This window comes from Manacus vitellinus, unplaced genomic scaffold (assembly GCF_001715985.3).
Source record: "Manacus vitellinus isolate BGI_N305 unplaced genomic scaffold, ASM171598v3 scaffold_34_pilon, whole genome shotgun sequence".
NCBI lineage: Eukaryota > Metazoa > Chordata > Aves > Passeriformes > Pipridae > Manacus > Manacus vitellinus.
This window is the reverse complement of record NW_021940488.1, coordinates 988,420-1,004,417: the sequence shown is the minus strand read 5'-3', so window position 1 is coordinate 1,004,417 and position 15,998 is coordinate 988,420. Positions and strand designations below refer to the sequence as shown.

General features: G+C 44.3%; 1 protein-coding gene across 7 annotated transcripts in view; it reads right to left on the bottom strand.

Moving 5' to 3' along the window:
• The window catches only part of PHLDB2 (pleckstrin homology like domain family B member 2), a 67,449-nt gene extending 56,650 nt beyond the window's left edge, over window positions 1–10,799 (bottom strand). For all 7 annotated transcript variants that reach the window (XM_018076950.3, XM_018076955.3, XM_018076951.3 and 4 more), the window contains exons 1-2: window positions 10,752–10,799; window positions 1,422–1,531 (exon numbers count right to left, since the gene is read on the bottom strand). In XM_018076950.3, the coding sequence (XP_017932439.1) occupies window positions 1,422–1,470 (49 nt within the window). In that variant the 5' untranslated portion in view covers window positions 1,471–1,531; window positions 10,752–10,799. The remainder of the gene's footprint in view (window positions 1–1,421; window positions 1,532–10,751) is intronic.
• Window positions 10,800–15,998: the final 5,199 nt, after the last annotated feature.

Genomic DNA, 15,998 nt, shown 5'->3' with positions numbered 1-15,998 from the left:
ACACATTTGTAAAGATAATCCAGCTACCTAAGTTGCCTTTGAACCAGTGAGTTCACAGAGTCCTCCTCACACTTTGAGCAGTGAAACTGCAGTTTCTTATATTAAGATATTTTACTTGACATGTTTTAGCTACTTTCATAAATTTTTATAACAGCAATAATTAAGTTCAAATGAACAAAAGGAGGAACATGACCCACATTGAAAAGAACTCTTGTCAGAACAAGACAACATCACCTGGAAAATCAAGCATTCATCATATTAGTGGTGTTTTAAGGAAGAAGAATACGATGTAGAAGTTATTTAAGAGCACGGATACAAAGCACAATGTATATGCCTTCTATACTTAGCCTTCCATTGTAGAACCCAATCTAAGTTCCATCTTCATCTTTCTTTCTCCTCCTCTCTTCCAAATCTCTCTTAAATTTGAAATCTAATCTCGTATCAAAATTTTACTGTCCAAAACTTGACTTGAACACAGCTGAAGTTCAACTATTTTTGCATAAATTCCACTGGCTTCTATATAAATAGCTTAGCAGACACATTAATAGGACATTAAAAAGTGTTCATTACTCTCTTGCTACACCAGTAGGGCACATTTAATCCTACAAAGACGGGATGCTTTTGCCAAAAAACAAGTTAGTTCACGGAAACTTGCATGCCTGTTCACCACAGCAGAGAAGGGTTCATTGTACTTGAAATCCAAACAAGTACAGTAAGAAAAGGTGATGATACCTTCATGTAGCCACTCAATTTCAGCTTTTCTCTATTACACCTTACACCAGTTCCTCTGCATTTTTGGTTCCAGCACCACAGTGGTTAAATCCCAACCGGATGACAGCACATGTTTAGATGAAAAGTAGCTGCTTCCCGCAAACCAGATCTTGTTTATTTTGTTTATTTTTAGGACAATGTTTGGGTAGAGACTTTATGAATATGCCAGGATGCGTTACACATCCTGGCTGACGCTGCCTTTACATGCAGCTATAGAGACTGAGGCCAGGAGCACTGGGACATGACGTGCCCTGAACCCATCCTGCATCCAGGTCAGCCCCAGCTTTGACACACAGCACAAGGGTCCTCTGTTTAGCAAAGTATTTGCTGCCTGGAGCTACAGAAGGAAATTCTTCCATTTTTTTATATTCTTTTTTTCCCCCCCCCATTCCTTTTCTTCCTCTCCCAAGCTGTTTAGCTGGGGGTCACTGATATATACTCCAGCCAGGCATTAAACTGATGGGGGAGGGTTGGCTGTCTGCAGCGTATCCAGCTGTGGCCTTGTTCTGCCTGGTAAATGGAGTTAGGCATGGAATAAGAACAGAGTGCTGATCTTATCCATGTGTCAGGAGAATTAAAGGACCAAAATCAATCAGAAATGCTGAAAGATCTCAGTACATTTACAAACAAATTTCATTTTAATTGATTACCTGAGCCAACATTCTGAAAGGAGGAGAGGTTACTTCTGTTCGGCATCATATTCGTCTTCTACAGGATGGTTAAAACAACACTAATTAGAGTGAACCAGATAAATTTTGACCTGCAAATAAATAACAAAAGAAAACAAACAAATAAATATTGTGTTAAGAAGTGCATTCTGAGAACATTTTTGAAGTATATATTATAGACAACAACTGTTTTTTCTTAAAGGGAAATTTCCCAAGACATCTCAAAAAAAAAAAAAAGTTAAAAGGATATTTGGAAGGGACACTGTGCTTAATGTGGAGACTGTGGAAAAAAAACCAAAACAAACACCTGTCTGCAAAGTACATATAATTTGATTTGATAATCAGCTATTATCTATGATCCTCACTCTCTGCAGGCAGTTACTAGTCACAGCTCCTGAGTTTTGTCTGTGATCCTGTTGCTTCCTTAAGAAATCATTAACACGGTTGGACTTTGATTCTGAAGACTTTATTTTTGAAAGCCCACAGCCCAGTTTCAGCTCATGCAACACCAGCATCCTGCAATCATGAGCAAACCTATGCAAAACCAGGTGCGTGATCCAAAACACAGAAAACGTTTTGGCATGCAATGATTTCTGAGTTTCCAAAGAAGCTAGACTAGGAATGCAAAGAGATTCTTTAAAGTTTGTTAAAAAAAAAATACAAAAAAAATGATATGGCTACAAGAGAGACTTAGCTTAAAAGAAATGCCAAAGTTAAATTCCAGCCACTAAAGACTAAAATTAAATTTAAATCCAAATAGAAGATCTCTAGTGAGTTGATCTATTACAAGAGTTATTTTTTTTACACACACATCTGTTTTTAAATGGTTGGCAAAAAAAAAAATTTAAATTGCATCAAGTGACAAACTTAATGGTGACCATCTGTAGGTCCTCTGGGCTTTAACTCTGGACAAGCAAATAGAAACGCATCAGTAAAACAAGTGAAGAATGGAGACAGATGTCTGGGGTTGTCTAGAGACAAGCCACCTATTTAATTAACCACAGTCATCACAGCCCCGAGGTTCCAGGTTTCTGGTGCACAGACTTTCTGTGCCATGCTTTTTCATATTAGTCTCCTGGGAGGACAGCCCTGGGAGAAGGGAGCTGACTGCTGATCCTTGCAGAGGGAGGCTCCTTTATTGTGACCTCTGGCTTTTACCTCATCTGCTCCTCACAAGCTGCTCTCCCAAAGGGAAGCCAATCCCTGTCCTTTTGCTCTGTTCCCCCAGGAATCCCTCTGTGCTGGTCTCACTTTGCAGTGCTTTTTCTTTCTCTGCAGAGGTCACTTCTTAGTCCTAAGGGGAGTTTCCACCCCACCAGGCACCTCCTCCCCCTCACAGTGAGAAGTGGCCTTCCTCCAAGATCACGCTATTGACCATTCCCCAAAAACAGCACTGCTTTTCAAGGAGCCAGGATGAGGAGGGAGATCCCTGGAGCACCACACTTCATGAGGGGACTCACCCACCACGTCCACCCTCTCCAGCATCACAGGACTGAAATTCTCCAAAGCAGATGGGGGGAAAAGAACCTGGAGAGCAGAGAGCTTTTCCACCCAAGTTTCACGCTCAACGGGTTATTTTATTGACATGAAACATTTACCATCCTTTTTACCTCACTGGGTCTTCCACCCCACAGACAGACTCCCTCCCTAATTCCTCAAAGTTTGCCTCAGCTCCTCCAAACTCAAAACCTGCCTAGCATCTCAGGAGCCTAACTTTGCTGGAGCAGGTCTGGGGGACTGCCCACAGATCCCTAGCAGGGCTGTGGCAACAGGAAGCTGAGCCCAGCAAGAGGTAACAGTGTCTTTGCATGTCCACTTGCCTCTGCATTTCGTCTGCCTTCCAAATGTGAAGCACTAGGACACAAATGCAGTTAATACTGCCAATACATTGCCATCTTGGCACATTGCTTGTGTAATCTCTATTAAAAATACTGCACTTCAAGCCCAGAGCTCCCCAGAAAACAACCAAAACTTTAACTTTTTGAGAACGTGTTCAAGTTGACACAGAAAACTAGTGACTCTCAACATTTCACACTGCTCTGCAAAAAAATTGTCACTGTATCACTGAACAGGAAAAAACAAAATATGGGCAACTTGGAATTAAAAGACAGAAGAAAGGGTCAGTTTAAAAGAAAGGAAGATATAATTGCACTTCCTGTGTCTCTAACATTGCTGCTTTATGTTTAAGATCACCAAAAAAAACCCCATCCTTTTTATCTCGTGAGATGACAACTACCACTTAATCAATGTGACAAACATTAAGGAGAGCACGGCTAGAAGAGAAGGGTTTCTACGCAATTGAAAATTCAATCTTCAATTCAGTTTGGTGAACACCTGGGTTTGCTAATAACTAAGAGGAAAAATGTCTTTTTTAAGGTTAAATATTTATATGGTTTCAGTTCGAGTTTGAGAACTCATTACACATCTCTTTTCTTAGAGGATGAGAGATCAGAGAAGTCATCACCTCGTAATAATGGGATTTGGGGGAGGAGAACTTTCTAAAAACTCTCCGCTGTGAGCAAAAAAAAGAAACAATTAATGAATTAATGAGCTAAGATAACGAACAGCTCAAAATCCACAGTATATCTGCTCTCCTGAAATCATATGCTTTCAGATGAGGTTATACAGAGCCTCCAACAAGGCCTCCAGCAAGGCTGACTCTCGTTACAGAGCACATGCCGCACTCTGCCTTGTCTGGAACGAAGCAAAATGATTTCATTTGGGATTTATAAAGTCATCTGAAGTGAATGTATACAGCACTACCAATCATGTTTCATCTCTACAGAGCCCAGGCCAAATTAAGTTTTGTTCCACTAACGACCAGAAGAAACAGTGATTCACAACTCAAACAGGCAGCAAGTCTAACAAAGGATTCCAATTTTAAGACATTATAACACCAGGTGGCTCTACAGTAAAAACTCCTTTCCCTTGTGCAGTGGTTTAACACCAGCTGGCAACTCAGCCCCACCAGTGGCTCACTCTCTTCCCCCTCAAGATGGGGGAGAGAATCAGAAGAGTAACAGAGGCAAAATTCGTGGATTGAGTTAAAGACAGTTTAATGGGTAAAACAAAAGTGACACACAAGGCAAAGCAAAACAAGGAATTAAATCCTCAGGAAAGTAGGGTTCCATCCCCCGTAAGAGTGACTTGGGAAGACAAAAACCATCACTCTGAATGTTGCACCACCTTTTTTGCTCTTTCCCCAGCTTTATATGCTGAGCATGATGCCATATGATGTGGGATATCCCTCAGGTAAGCCTGTCACAGTTGCATCCCCTCCAAACTTCTTGTACTCCCAGCCTTCTCACTGGCGTGGCATAAGAAGTTGAAAAGTCCTTGACTTAAAAGAAACACTACTTAGCAAAAACTAAAAACATCGGAGTGTTATCAGCATTATTCTCATTCTAAATCCAAAACACAATGCTGTAACAGCTACTAGGAAGAAATACCAGCCAAAATCAGGACACTTTGGCTTAAGAGCCTAAAGCTGCAGCTCAACTAAGCTACAGGAACAGGTGTACACAGCAGTTAGTCCATAGATTTAGGGCGAGGTTTCTCAGTGCATAAGTGTCTCACCTCTTCCTTTACTTCTGCCCGGACTGATTCCCACCTCCCTTTAGCAGAGACTGCTATAGCACCCACTTGGTTCTTACTTTACCAAGGGAATGGATTGCAGTGCCTCAAGCATTGCTAAAGCGCTCCTCTGACTGAAAATAGTCAGTTTTAAACAACGCTCTCAAACTTGACTATCTCTCCTTTAAGGTTTTTCTGTTCTTCATTGTTTTTTCATTTTCAGTTTCTCTCAAAACATTACCCGTAGCTCCCTGCAGCTCCTGTTACCTCTAAATATCTCTGACACTTCTCCTCAGAAACTCCTACAGCATTATATTGCCACTCTTGGAAACAGACTAAACTCCAAGTAGTGGAGAGTGAGGACAAAAGCCCATCACTGGCACCATCTTCTCATCATTACAGTTTCATTTGTTCTGCAAAGAGATTTTCAAATTATTAGAGTCTGTTCCAATTATTCCAATAAAACACACACTGTTTTGGAAATAAGAAAGGCTCCTGAATTTTCACACCTTGAACAAAATTTGGTGAATGAGTGCTGATAGCTTCAGTATCCAGAGATTTTGTTTTTCCACAGTATAGTACACCTATGTGCATAAATAGACTGTTCCATTACCAAATTGATTTACCTTTTTCCTGCATAATTTGAGGACAATGTACTTGCTCCTGATTAAATCAAGCCTGTTCCCTCCCTCCCCCAACTTACTTCGCTTATCTACAAACAAAAGTCTTGATAGGCTCAATCTGATGGCAAAGTAAAACTCACTGGGATCTACTGTTTACCTCCAAAACACTTAGGTGTAAGTTCATCTTCCCCCAACCCCTTGAAGCCCACTGTCAAACGAAAACAATATATTCACAGAAAGGCACCTGCATAATTTGGTGGAGATTCTGTACCCATGAACTATTGAATGGACACATCCTCAAGAGAGAGCAAAGCCATCTCTGCCAAAAACTGGACAACTCAGCAAAGCCATTATCTAAAGATCACCCTAAACATCCTTCTTCATTTCCGCCTCCCCCACAACACAGTACATTAGACCCCAAAAGCTACAGCTAATTTCCTCCCAGCATAGCCCTGAAACCTGCTCAGTCCCTGACTTTTCACAGTATAAGTCCTGCCACACATAGGTCCCTGCATGCAAGTGAGCACAAAGTCTGGTTACAGGCACAGGGTGTTTTAGTTGCTAAAACTCACAGTTTGGCACCTTCAGCAACACTAAATAAGTTAAAAATCAAATATCTGTGAATCAGATTTGACTAAGTCATTCTCTTGCAATCCTGCGGGTTTCCGATGTGGAAAAGGGAGTGGCACAGGAAGTCACTCTTATGGCTTACCTCTTCCTCTGAGAAATTAGCGTGTTGGATATTGGAGAAGGAGCAGAAATAAAACAATACAGCAGAAAACACCCTAAATAACTTTACTCCCCTCATAAACCACATCTATTTTCCTATAACAACCACCCCAGCTACTCCAAAACCTGCACCTAAATACGACATTTTTTACCATTCTCTCTTACTGCTAAAACATGATTCTCTCTTATTTGATAAGGATTGATGTTGTAGGCATTGTCACATCAATTGCTCTTTCAAGTAGACAGATGTAATCATTTTAATCAGGTCACGACAGCTGACAATTTTAAATGCACATCAAAACCGAAAACATTCATTACCATGTAAATACTGTGGTTTGGTGACTACAAATTGAGATTTAAGCCACTGATATAAGAGATACCAACTGCTGAGTGATGACTGCGGAAAAGTTGAAGCTTTATAACTTTTGTGCCATAATAGGTACTCTTACCTGAAATTGAAATTGTTAAAGTACACCTTTCAATGAATTTAACCTCATTCCTATGCATTTGGTAGGACAAGAGACTAGACCACTTACTCATACCACATTATTTTAGTAGACATCACTGTCTCCTCCTTATCTTACAGTCACACAAACCACTGTTTCATCTGGACTAGTTCACCAAGAGAAGTTAAAGGAAGAAGGAGAGTTAATTCTTTTCTGCCCAAATAAAAGCCACCGAGGGTAGAAACAAACTAGAAGAGATCTCTGTTAAAACACTTAACTCCTTTCTTCACACAGAAAAACAGGTTGGACAAGCCTAATACCAGTCATATGCCTCTTTTCCATCTTGGAACCTTTCTGGTAGTTAAGCTAAAGAGTCTGACCAATGACTGATTCATCTCATGACAGTAATGATAAGCTCCCTGGTATTGTTCTGACACTATTTCATTAACTCCTTTCCTATTAAAATTGTGAGCATGCTCAAAAGATTTGCAAATTGAGACTTTAAAATTTCACACAGAGTGGCAAATGGAAAGCTCTGCTGGTGGCTGGTGGGCTGTGACTGCTTACACCCCATTGTGCAGACTAACAAACAAAACAACCACTAACAAACCAAACAACATAGCTGCTGTAGTAATATCTAGATCAATATAATTCTCACTCCTGAAGCCCAAGAAATACAGACTTTCTTCATCTAAAATTTCAGGAAGGGGATGGAGGACAAAACAGTTAGGTATCCAAATTCATACCACAAAGGAGCAGCAGTTGTCACTGTACAAGAGCACAAAGGCCTTAAAGAAAAGTTTCTCCTTTTTCCCATCCTACTTGACATGATCAACTTGCCTCTGGGACACCCCTAACAAATTCAATGAGAGCTTGCTACAGGTAAGTAAGGTAAGCAGGTAAGTAAGGCCTAGAAAATCTAAGTAGATAGAAAAACTAACCAGAACAGCTTCAAAGATCATCTACTCTTTTTTCTTTTTTCTTTCTTTCTTGGATGTCCTTACCATTTTCCCCCATCTATTGCATTTTCCCACTCTCTCAGACAAATTTTTCCCACTATCTGCTTTCCTCTGTGCCGATTTCTTTCACTGCCACTTTGTGCCTGTCACTTCCTTTCGTTAATCAGTTCTCTCCAGTGCCCACTTATTCTGACAGTTTCTGTCTCTCATTTCGTTCTTCCATTTCTCCTCAATTTGTCTCCTTTCCGAAATGCTTGCCCCATATTTCCAAACATCCCCTCTAGCTCTTTATAATGCTTCTTCATTTTCCAGCACTCTCAGGGCAGCAAGCATGCCCCCAGACTAAATACTTCTCATCACACTTGCTTGGCAAACCCCGTCATGACAGTGATAGCTCAAGTGGCATCTGCTGTGGCTGCTGTGCTACCAAGCCATGGGTCTTCTTGCACAAACACAGGACAGCATTTATCAGCAAGTCCCAGCACTGTTGTTCCCTTAAGCAAGGAACATGGGTACTATACCTGCAGTTACACCATTTACTATAATTAATGAACTTAAACAAAATGGTTCACTTAAAAACTGATCCCTGCATGAGATCTAAGTAAAGAAAAAACCAAGCTTGGTCACATTTATGGAGTTCACTCTACATGACTGTCTCTGGAAGACTTCCTTTCTACAGGGGAAAACTCCCCTTCAATTTCTGTGGCATCTTGGTTGTGTTCCACTGGTCTAAAACAAAACCTAAATGAACAGCACCTGCTCTGAACACCCCAGAGCAGGGCATCACCATATAGGTAGTCATTTAATTCAATGGGAAACACTGCTTCCTACACTGACAGCTACCACACATCAGAATCAACTGTTTTAACAAATTAAAATGGAAAGAATACACTCCATGTGCAGTGAGCACAGCATTAACAATCATCAGCACTTCCCCCCATCCACTTCGCTTATTTCAGCTTTTCTCAGGATCTTCAAGTGAAAAAGACAAAAAAAAAATCTTCCTATCCAAACCCTTTTAGTCCTTCTGATCCAACTCCAGCCTCAAGATAGATCTGCAATCTTTACCTCACCCATTCTCAGCTTCCTATCTACAAACAAAATACTTCAAATTTTTCACGATGCTCTTTGTTCCTTCCCAGCAATGGCCAACTGGTGCCTTTGCCTACTTTCAAGGAGCTGGTTGATAACTGCATCTGATAAGCGCAGACAGTAACTGATATGGAAAAAATTACTACTCTTCCCCTCCTGCTTGCTGGCAAATATTTCCATTCCCTCAGTAAAAATGTTGGCACACAAGTGAGTCCATTTAACATTTGTCAAAATGGAAGGGAAATAAATTGCTGGTGTGGAAAAGGAACTGTGTAAAATGAACTATCTAGAAATGATAGTATTACTATTTGACAGCCTGAAAAGAATATCTTTCTCTGTTATCCTCTCGGTTCAGACTACCCCTCCCCATGACAGCAAATGTAGGCACTCTCCTATCTTCTGATTACTTCATCTTGTTTCTTTCCTACATTGCTTCCTTCTGCTGCGGGACAGCAATCCCATCCTCATCCTTTGAAATTCCATTTGGCACTATCATGCTTTACCTCCTCCCATGTTAGTACCTTATCTTTGGTGACATTATCCATGAGACTATAGTGAAAGGAAAAACTGAGAAGTTCATCAACATGAAAACTTGCAAAAAGGGCTGCTCCTGTGTCCCTCTTCCCCCAAAAGAGAGGGAACGTGTGGCACAAAGATGAAATATTCACCATGTTCTGACTGGCATCATGTTCACACAGATGCCCTGGAGATGCAGACACAGAGAATTTGGGCACGTGCGGAGCCAAGGCTCAGAGATAAGATGACAGGTTGACAAGATGAGCATTTGGGGGAAAAGGAACTGGTGACAAAAGCCATGTGTTCGAGATCACGCAAGCACTGTGGCAGGAGCAGAAAGCCCATCTCTTGAGCCTCTGTGCAAGCACGCTCAGTCTATTTACACTTCTGCACTGGGGGAAATTCCTCGGGCAGCTTTGGAGCAGGAGGAGAAGGAGTGGGGGCTGTAGTTTTCATCCCGTTCCTCTTTTTGCTGGTGTGCAGCAGGTATCTTTCCGAGAAAGCTCTGATTTCCAAGCTGAATTCACCGCCGAGCGTGCGGCTCCCAGCGCCACCGAATCCCACCCCGGCTGCTGACAGGGCTACACGAGGGAGGACTTACGAGGTCTAAATCTGTCAGGGGAGACCGAGCCCAAACCCCTCGATTTCCGTCCGCAAACCGATCAGCCGTAACGCCGGGTTCCTGTTGCTAAACTCCAGTGATGCCGAGACGGCATCCATCACCGGCTCAGCCCCGGGAACCCATCCCCGCCGGGCACGGCAGCCCTCGCACAGCCGCAGGAGCCTTTAAAAGCCACTAGCCGAACAAAGGAGCGCGGACAAAGAGCCCTGTCCCACGTCTTCCCTTCCATCAGGTAGACTACTGACGACGGAAAACCAAGCCAAGGCAAACCAAGCCAAGCCCAGCCCTGCCGTTCCTCCCTTGCCTCCTCGGACCACGGACGCGCGAGGACGGATGTCCCCGCCGCCGCCCGGGTCAGAGGCTTTGTTCATCGGCGGGGACGCAGCAGAACCGGGGAGAACACCGGACGAAGAGGGAGGGAGAGGCGTCCGGTGACGAAAGGGACAACGGGGGGAGCCCCGTCTCTTTCAGCTGCGGGGTCCCTGCCGAGACGGGCAACAAGCGGGGGACCCCGCCGCCCACACCCGTCAGACGTGCGAGGGGGCCGGAGGCGAGGGGGTGGCACAAACTCCCCTAAAAGTAGCCAAAACCAGGGCACGACTGCGAGTGGCTGAGCCGGCGTCAGCCCGGGCTCTGCGCGCGCGGGAGGGACCCTCTCCCCACGCCCGCGGGCTCCCGCCGCCGAGAGCGGGGCCGCCGCTGCCCGGGTGGGCTTCACCCGCCCCGCGGGACGGCGCTTCCCCCGCACTCACCGCCGGCTCCGGCCGCCGCCGCTCCCCCGCGCATCCCGGTCCCCGCTGCCCGCCCGGCTCTGGGAGCGCCGCCACCGCCCCCGGGAGCCGCCCCCCGCCGCAGCGCCGCCCCCCCGGCGCGGCCGGGACACCCCCGCGGGCGAATGGTTCGCTCCCCTCAGGCCGGGGTCGCGGAGCGGGGCGGCCGAAGGGCAGCCGGGATGGGGGTGTGCCGGGGGCGGGGGTAGACGGGCGAAAAGGGGCGAACGGGCACAGGGATGCCCCCGGAGGGGCTGCCGCGGGCTCTTCACGATCCGTAAATATGAGTCGCCAGGCAATTTCCTGCCCGCGAGATTAGCTGTGCAAATAGGGCGGCGCTGGCAGGGCGCGGGCCCGGTTTTCCGTGCCCGGGGCTGCCTTTACCTGCGCTCGCCCTCCACCTCATCTTCCTCTCTTCATCATCTCCGGTGAAGCCGTGTTGCAGGGGGGGGCTGCCCTCTGACCTCCTGACTCCGGAGCGGAGCCGGGTTGCCTCCGTGCCTTGGTTGGGGTGTCCCTGCCGCTCACCCAGCCTGGGGTCACACCCTGCTGCCACCTGCCAGAGGCGTCCCGCGATTCAGTCTTACCTGAGGAAAGTACGCCTCTGAACGTGTGTGTGTGCACACAGACACACGGGTGTGCATACACACACACGGGGGTCCCAAAAGACCCCCATCCAGGCCCCATGCATCAGCGAAGGACGCATGCAGGTGGCAGCTGCCACCACCAGCATTTTGCTGTCCCAAAGCGGGCAATGGGCCGGTGAGCCTGTCTGGCCCTTACTGGAGGGGTTTTCACACCAAAGCAAGCCTATGAACCAGCACTGGCTCGGCAAAGCATGTTTGCCAGATCAGCGCATCTCACCCATCCTGCGTTTGGCAAGTGCCTGGGGATGCCAGTCTGGACCCTTCAGGGTTCCTGGCTCTGGAGGCTGCTCATTGACAGAGGCAGCGAGGCTGACCACTGGGTTGCAGCTGTTACAGGGAAAAGAGGACAAAGCCTCCAGGGAGGTGTCATGCCATCCCTGGGATCACTGGATGCTGAGAGCCCAGGGCATATAAGCAACCTTCGCTTTCCAAGCGCTCGTGTAGTGTCAGCTTGGTAAGGCAAAGCCCGGCGATGAGAGATGCGAGCCAGCCTGGAGGGCTGTGCTCAGGGCAGTGAGCCAGAGTATCCTGCATAGCGATCTTGTTTCGTGCTGTGCGGCCTCATCACTCTACCTTTTCCCGTTTGTTTCTCAAAGAGGAAATTCAGGCATCGCAGCACATACCTGCTGTGCAAGGGTCCTGTGGGATGAGTCAAAGCTCACACAGCCCTCAGCCAGGTAACCCATTACTGCGACTGCTGAGTGTTCTCGTGTGCCATGAGGAAATGGGGGCCCTGGTGATCCGATTCCTACCTGGCATATTCCAGAGGATATTTTACTTGGCTAGAACAGTTACTTTACCACAATATAAACCTTGTAATAATTCATTAATATCTGGAATCTGTCTAGTAACACCCAAAATACCAGAGAATATTTAAAAAAACCCAACCCAACCAACCAGAAAAAAAAAAAAAAACCACCCCTGACTGTCCTGATGTCTACTGTAGTTTACATACAAAAAGACAGCTTTGAGACTACTTACACTAATAGGCCAGAACTTAGATGGGCTCTTCTGTGATGCCTCCACAAACATCCCAATGCTTCATTTATCACCAGCATTGAACCTGGCTTTTCTGTTTTGTTCATTGAACAAGAAAGAAGGAGTACACACGGTTAAAAAAATAAAGGTAGATGCATGTAATTAATACAGAGTTAAGGACACGCTCACAGCTGGTAGAGGTGAGAATGACTCTTAACCCTGCCACAGCCAGAACTGAAAGCAGCCAGCCTTCCCTTCATCTAACACGATCTTCTTTTTCCTTTTAAGTGGGAAAACTCTAGATGACAGTCTGCAAAAAGCTCCCTAGAGAAAACGAAGCCTAATAGTACGGAAAGCTGTAACTTTGCTCTTGCTGTTAAACTGTTACTCTGAAGGACTTTCGATATGCGAGCTGAAACACACCTTCAGTTAATTCCTACACAACACCAGAGGTGGCAGCACACCTGGATAAGGCAGACCATGTGCTTCCCCTGATACCTGTATGATTGGACAACTCTATATCTGAATAAATGTCATCTGTTTCTTGGCAGCAAAGGAAATAAAAATAAGGAACAGGACTTATCTCTAAATAATAAGAGGTACTTAAAACCAGCCATAGCTGAGGCCCTAAAATAACTTGGTGGGTTGTAATGTCTAACAGGTAAGACTCTGGCAATTTAAAACAACAACAAAAAACCCCGTCTTGGAATTTTTACGAGTGGGAAACACTTAAAAATTAGCAAAGAAGTGAAACTCCAAAACCTAAAGAGCTGATAACTCTTGCTGAAATAAAAGCAACAATGCTACTATTAAAGAAAGTCAGGAAAAAGTGTATGGAAACTGGCACAAGAGCTACAAGCCATAGATGGGTTCAACAATCCACCTAGCTACTATAAATTATTTTAATGGCAATTGCTCAGCTACAACAACTGTACTGCATATTATAGAGCTTTTAAAATTCTCCACCCCTCAGCATGCAAGCGTGCCCAATAAAAGTTTAGTTTCCATGGTAATTCATATAAGTAGAAATCAAATGTTGGAATGTTTGCAAAAATCATGCTTTAATCAGGAGCATTGCAAATGGTAATAAAATATAATTTTATTACCATATTTCAATGTCATGTTCCTGTAAGAGGGAAGGAGAGATCAGCTGCTTCAGAACCTCTGAGCAGGCACCCACAATCACAACCTGGTCCCTTACCTTTACAGATTTTATCCACATCAGGTGTGGACATGACTGCATTTCTGTCAAATGAGCCAGAGCCCACAGCTGGGAGTTGGTTCAGGTTTTATGTTACCTGCAGGAGGAGAGCCTGACAAAATCGGTTGAGATAAAGCTACCCATTGATGACTGGGTGTTCTTTGGTGACAAAACTGGTCTGGTTTCTTCCCTTTCCTGCCTTAACTATTAATTTGGGTTCCTGATTTATGGTTTGTGACCTTCTTTGGAGGGTTGATGCAGTTATTTGTGAAAACCAGACCAAGAAAATAATCCAGGCGAAACCTCTTCCTTCCCTGCACCTTTACCCCTTCCAACAAATTTTCAAACAGTACTTGCATTAGGGTGATTGATGAGAAGAGAAACAAATAGATCTGAGCTGCTGTGCTTGAGACCAAACCTCTGTTTCTTGAACTGGCATCACCAACACACTAATGGATTATTAAATTGCACCCTCTTTGAACAAACATGTCACAACAAATGAAATCATAAGGTTCAGCGCTTTCCATCATTTAACCAGAGCATTTTGAACCACTGTGAAAAAACCCAGCTGTTGTTTGCCATTGAAGAATAAAATTATACAATTGTTTATAGCTTGAAAATAATAACAACCGTCACAATCAGAACTTCTGGTGAAACTTCAAAGCAAGCAGTGATTCTTCCGCTGTAACTTCCTCAAAGACATTTTGAGGCAGTGTAGAAGACTGGATGCTAGGTACTGAAAGAAACTTGATTTTTATGGCTCGTTGGGAATCTCTGCAAAATCTAAAGGCAACATGAATGGTACTGCATTCATCAGTACCATTCCAGTGGAAAAAGAAATCACACCCAATAGTTACAGTGGTCATCCTAATTAAAAATCTAAAAATCTGTAAATGCAGCACACAGTAGGGGATGCGTATCAAACAGTAATATAATAATGTAAATTGGTGTTCAACCAGTGGAGTGTTCTTATGACTCGGCCTGAAACCTAAGTCGTCACACAAGAGCTATCAAGAAGAAACTGCCCGGGGAAAATAAGTTACATGAGTAATCAAATCTCATGCTCCAGGGCGCAAGTCAATTGCTGGAAGGGTCAAGAAAGGAATTTCCTCACTCTCTTCCTTTGCACAGTTGTACACAATTAACTAGGTTGTAATTGCAAGGCAAGAAAGCAGTTAGGTCTTGCATTCCTCTGAATCATTGGGCACCGGCTGCTTTTGCAGCTGAATTCAGAGCTGAAGGGACAGGTCTGGTAGGTGGGTTTTGTTGCAGTTCTGTGAGGCTTTGCCTGGAGTTGCAGTGCAGTTGTGAGATTTGCTCTTCCTTTGTGCTGACTGCCTAGCCCAGAGTATGACTGTGTTGCAGAACTACCATTAAAGCGAGACTAATTTAGGCAGTTAATTTTCTGTTAATAATAAGTAGTTACCTTAAAAAATCTCTCTGTCAATAATTGCACAACTCATAATGACTCATTTAAGTAGCAGCAGTGTTGTAGCCATAATGGCCTAAAGATATAAACAAGACAAGATTTGTTGGAGAGGTAACCATTTTTATTAAGCAACTAGACCATTTAATGCAATAAAAGATCATGCTGTTTCTTCTTTAAATAGAGCATTTTAGCGATCAAAAGAATTTTTTCTAACACAGGACAGACATTGCTTCAACTCACAAGAGCATTCCCCTGTTAGCTTGTGTATGGCTCTCTGTCTTCACTGCTGATTAATTGCTTCCCTTTCCTACAATCGGGGTGTGTTAGTGAGTGGGGGTGGCTTAGGGCTTCATTAGCTGCTACAGCAGCTAAGCTCTCTACAGTGGTACTAACGTGTTTTTTTCCTGTACACAAGTACGTTTTTGACATATGATCTGTGAGAAAACATGTTGAAAACTGCAGGCATTAGGTCTGCAGGCAAAACCTTGGTCAGCGCTCCTCATAGATGCCAAAACAGTAGGAAAACAGTTGGCAGAAGCCATGGTGCGAATTCTGTAGCTACACTGGCTTACAGTTATAGTCATGGATCAGGGCAGCCAATCATTCTGTACTCAGTGGTTGGATACGTGGGTACCTTCACTTTACAGTTGCCAGTCTTGGGTTTTTCCCAGCAAGCACTAAAGCTACTCATAGAATCACAGAATGTCTGGAGTTGGAAGAGACCCACAAGGGTCATTGAGTCCATACCTTAACCCTGCACAGGACAAAAGTTCCTATATGTACGTTAGTCTGGGGCCTTATGATTTGCTTCTCATGCCAAGCCAGGAAGTTTTCTGTTCTCCTTTGGTCTCTGTTTATCAAATTGGCGTGCGTATATAACAATATTGTGGGTCATGTCGGTGAGATAGTACTTTCTTTAGTAGGAAGTGAGAAGAAATCTAAAAGAATTTAAGCTGTTTGCCAAGGGTTACATG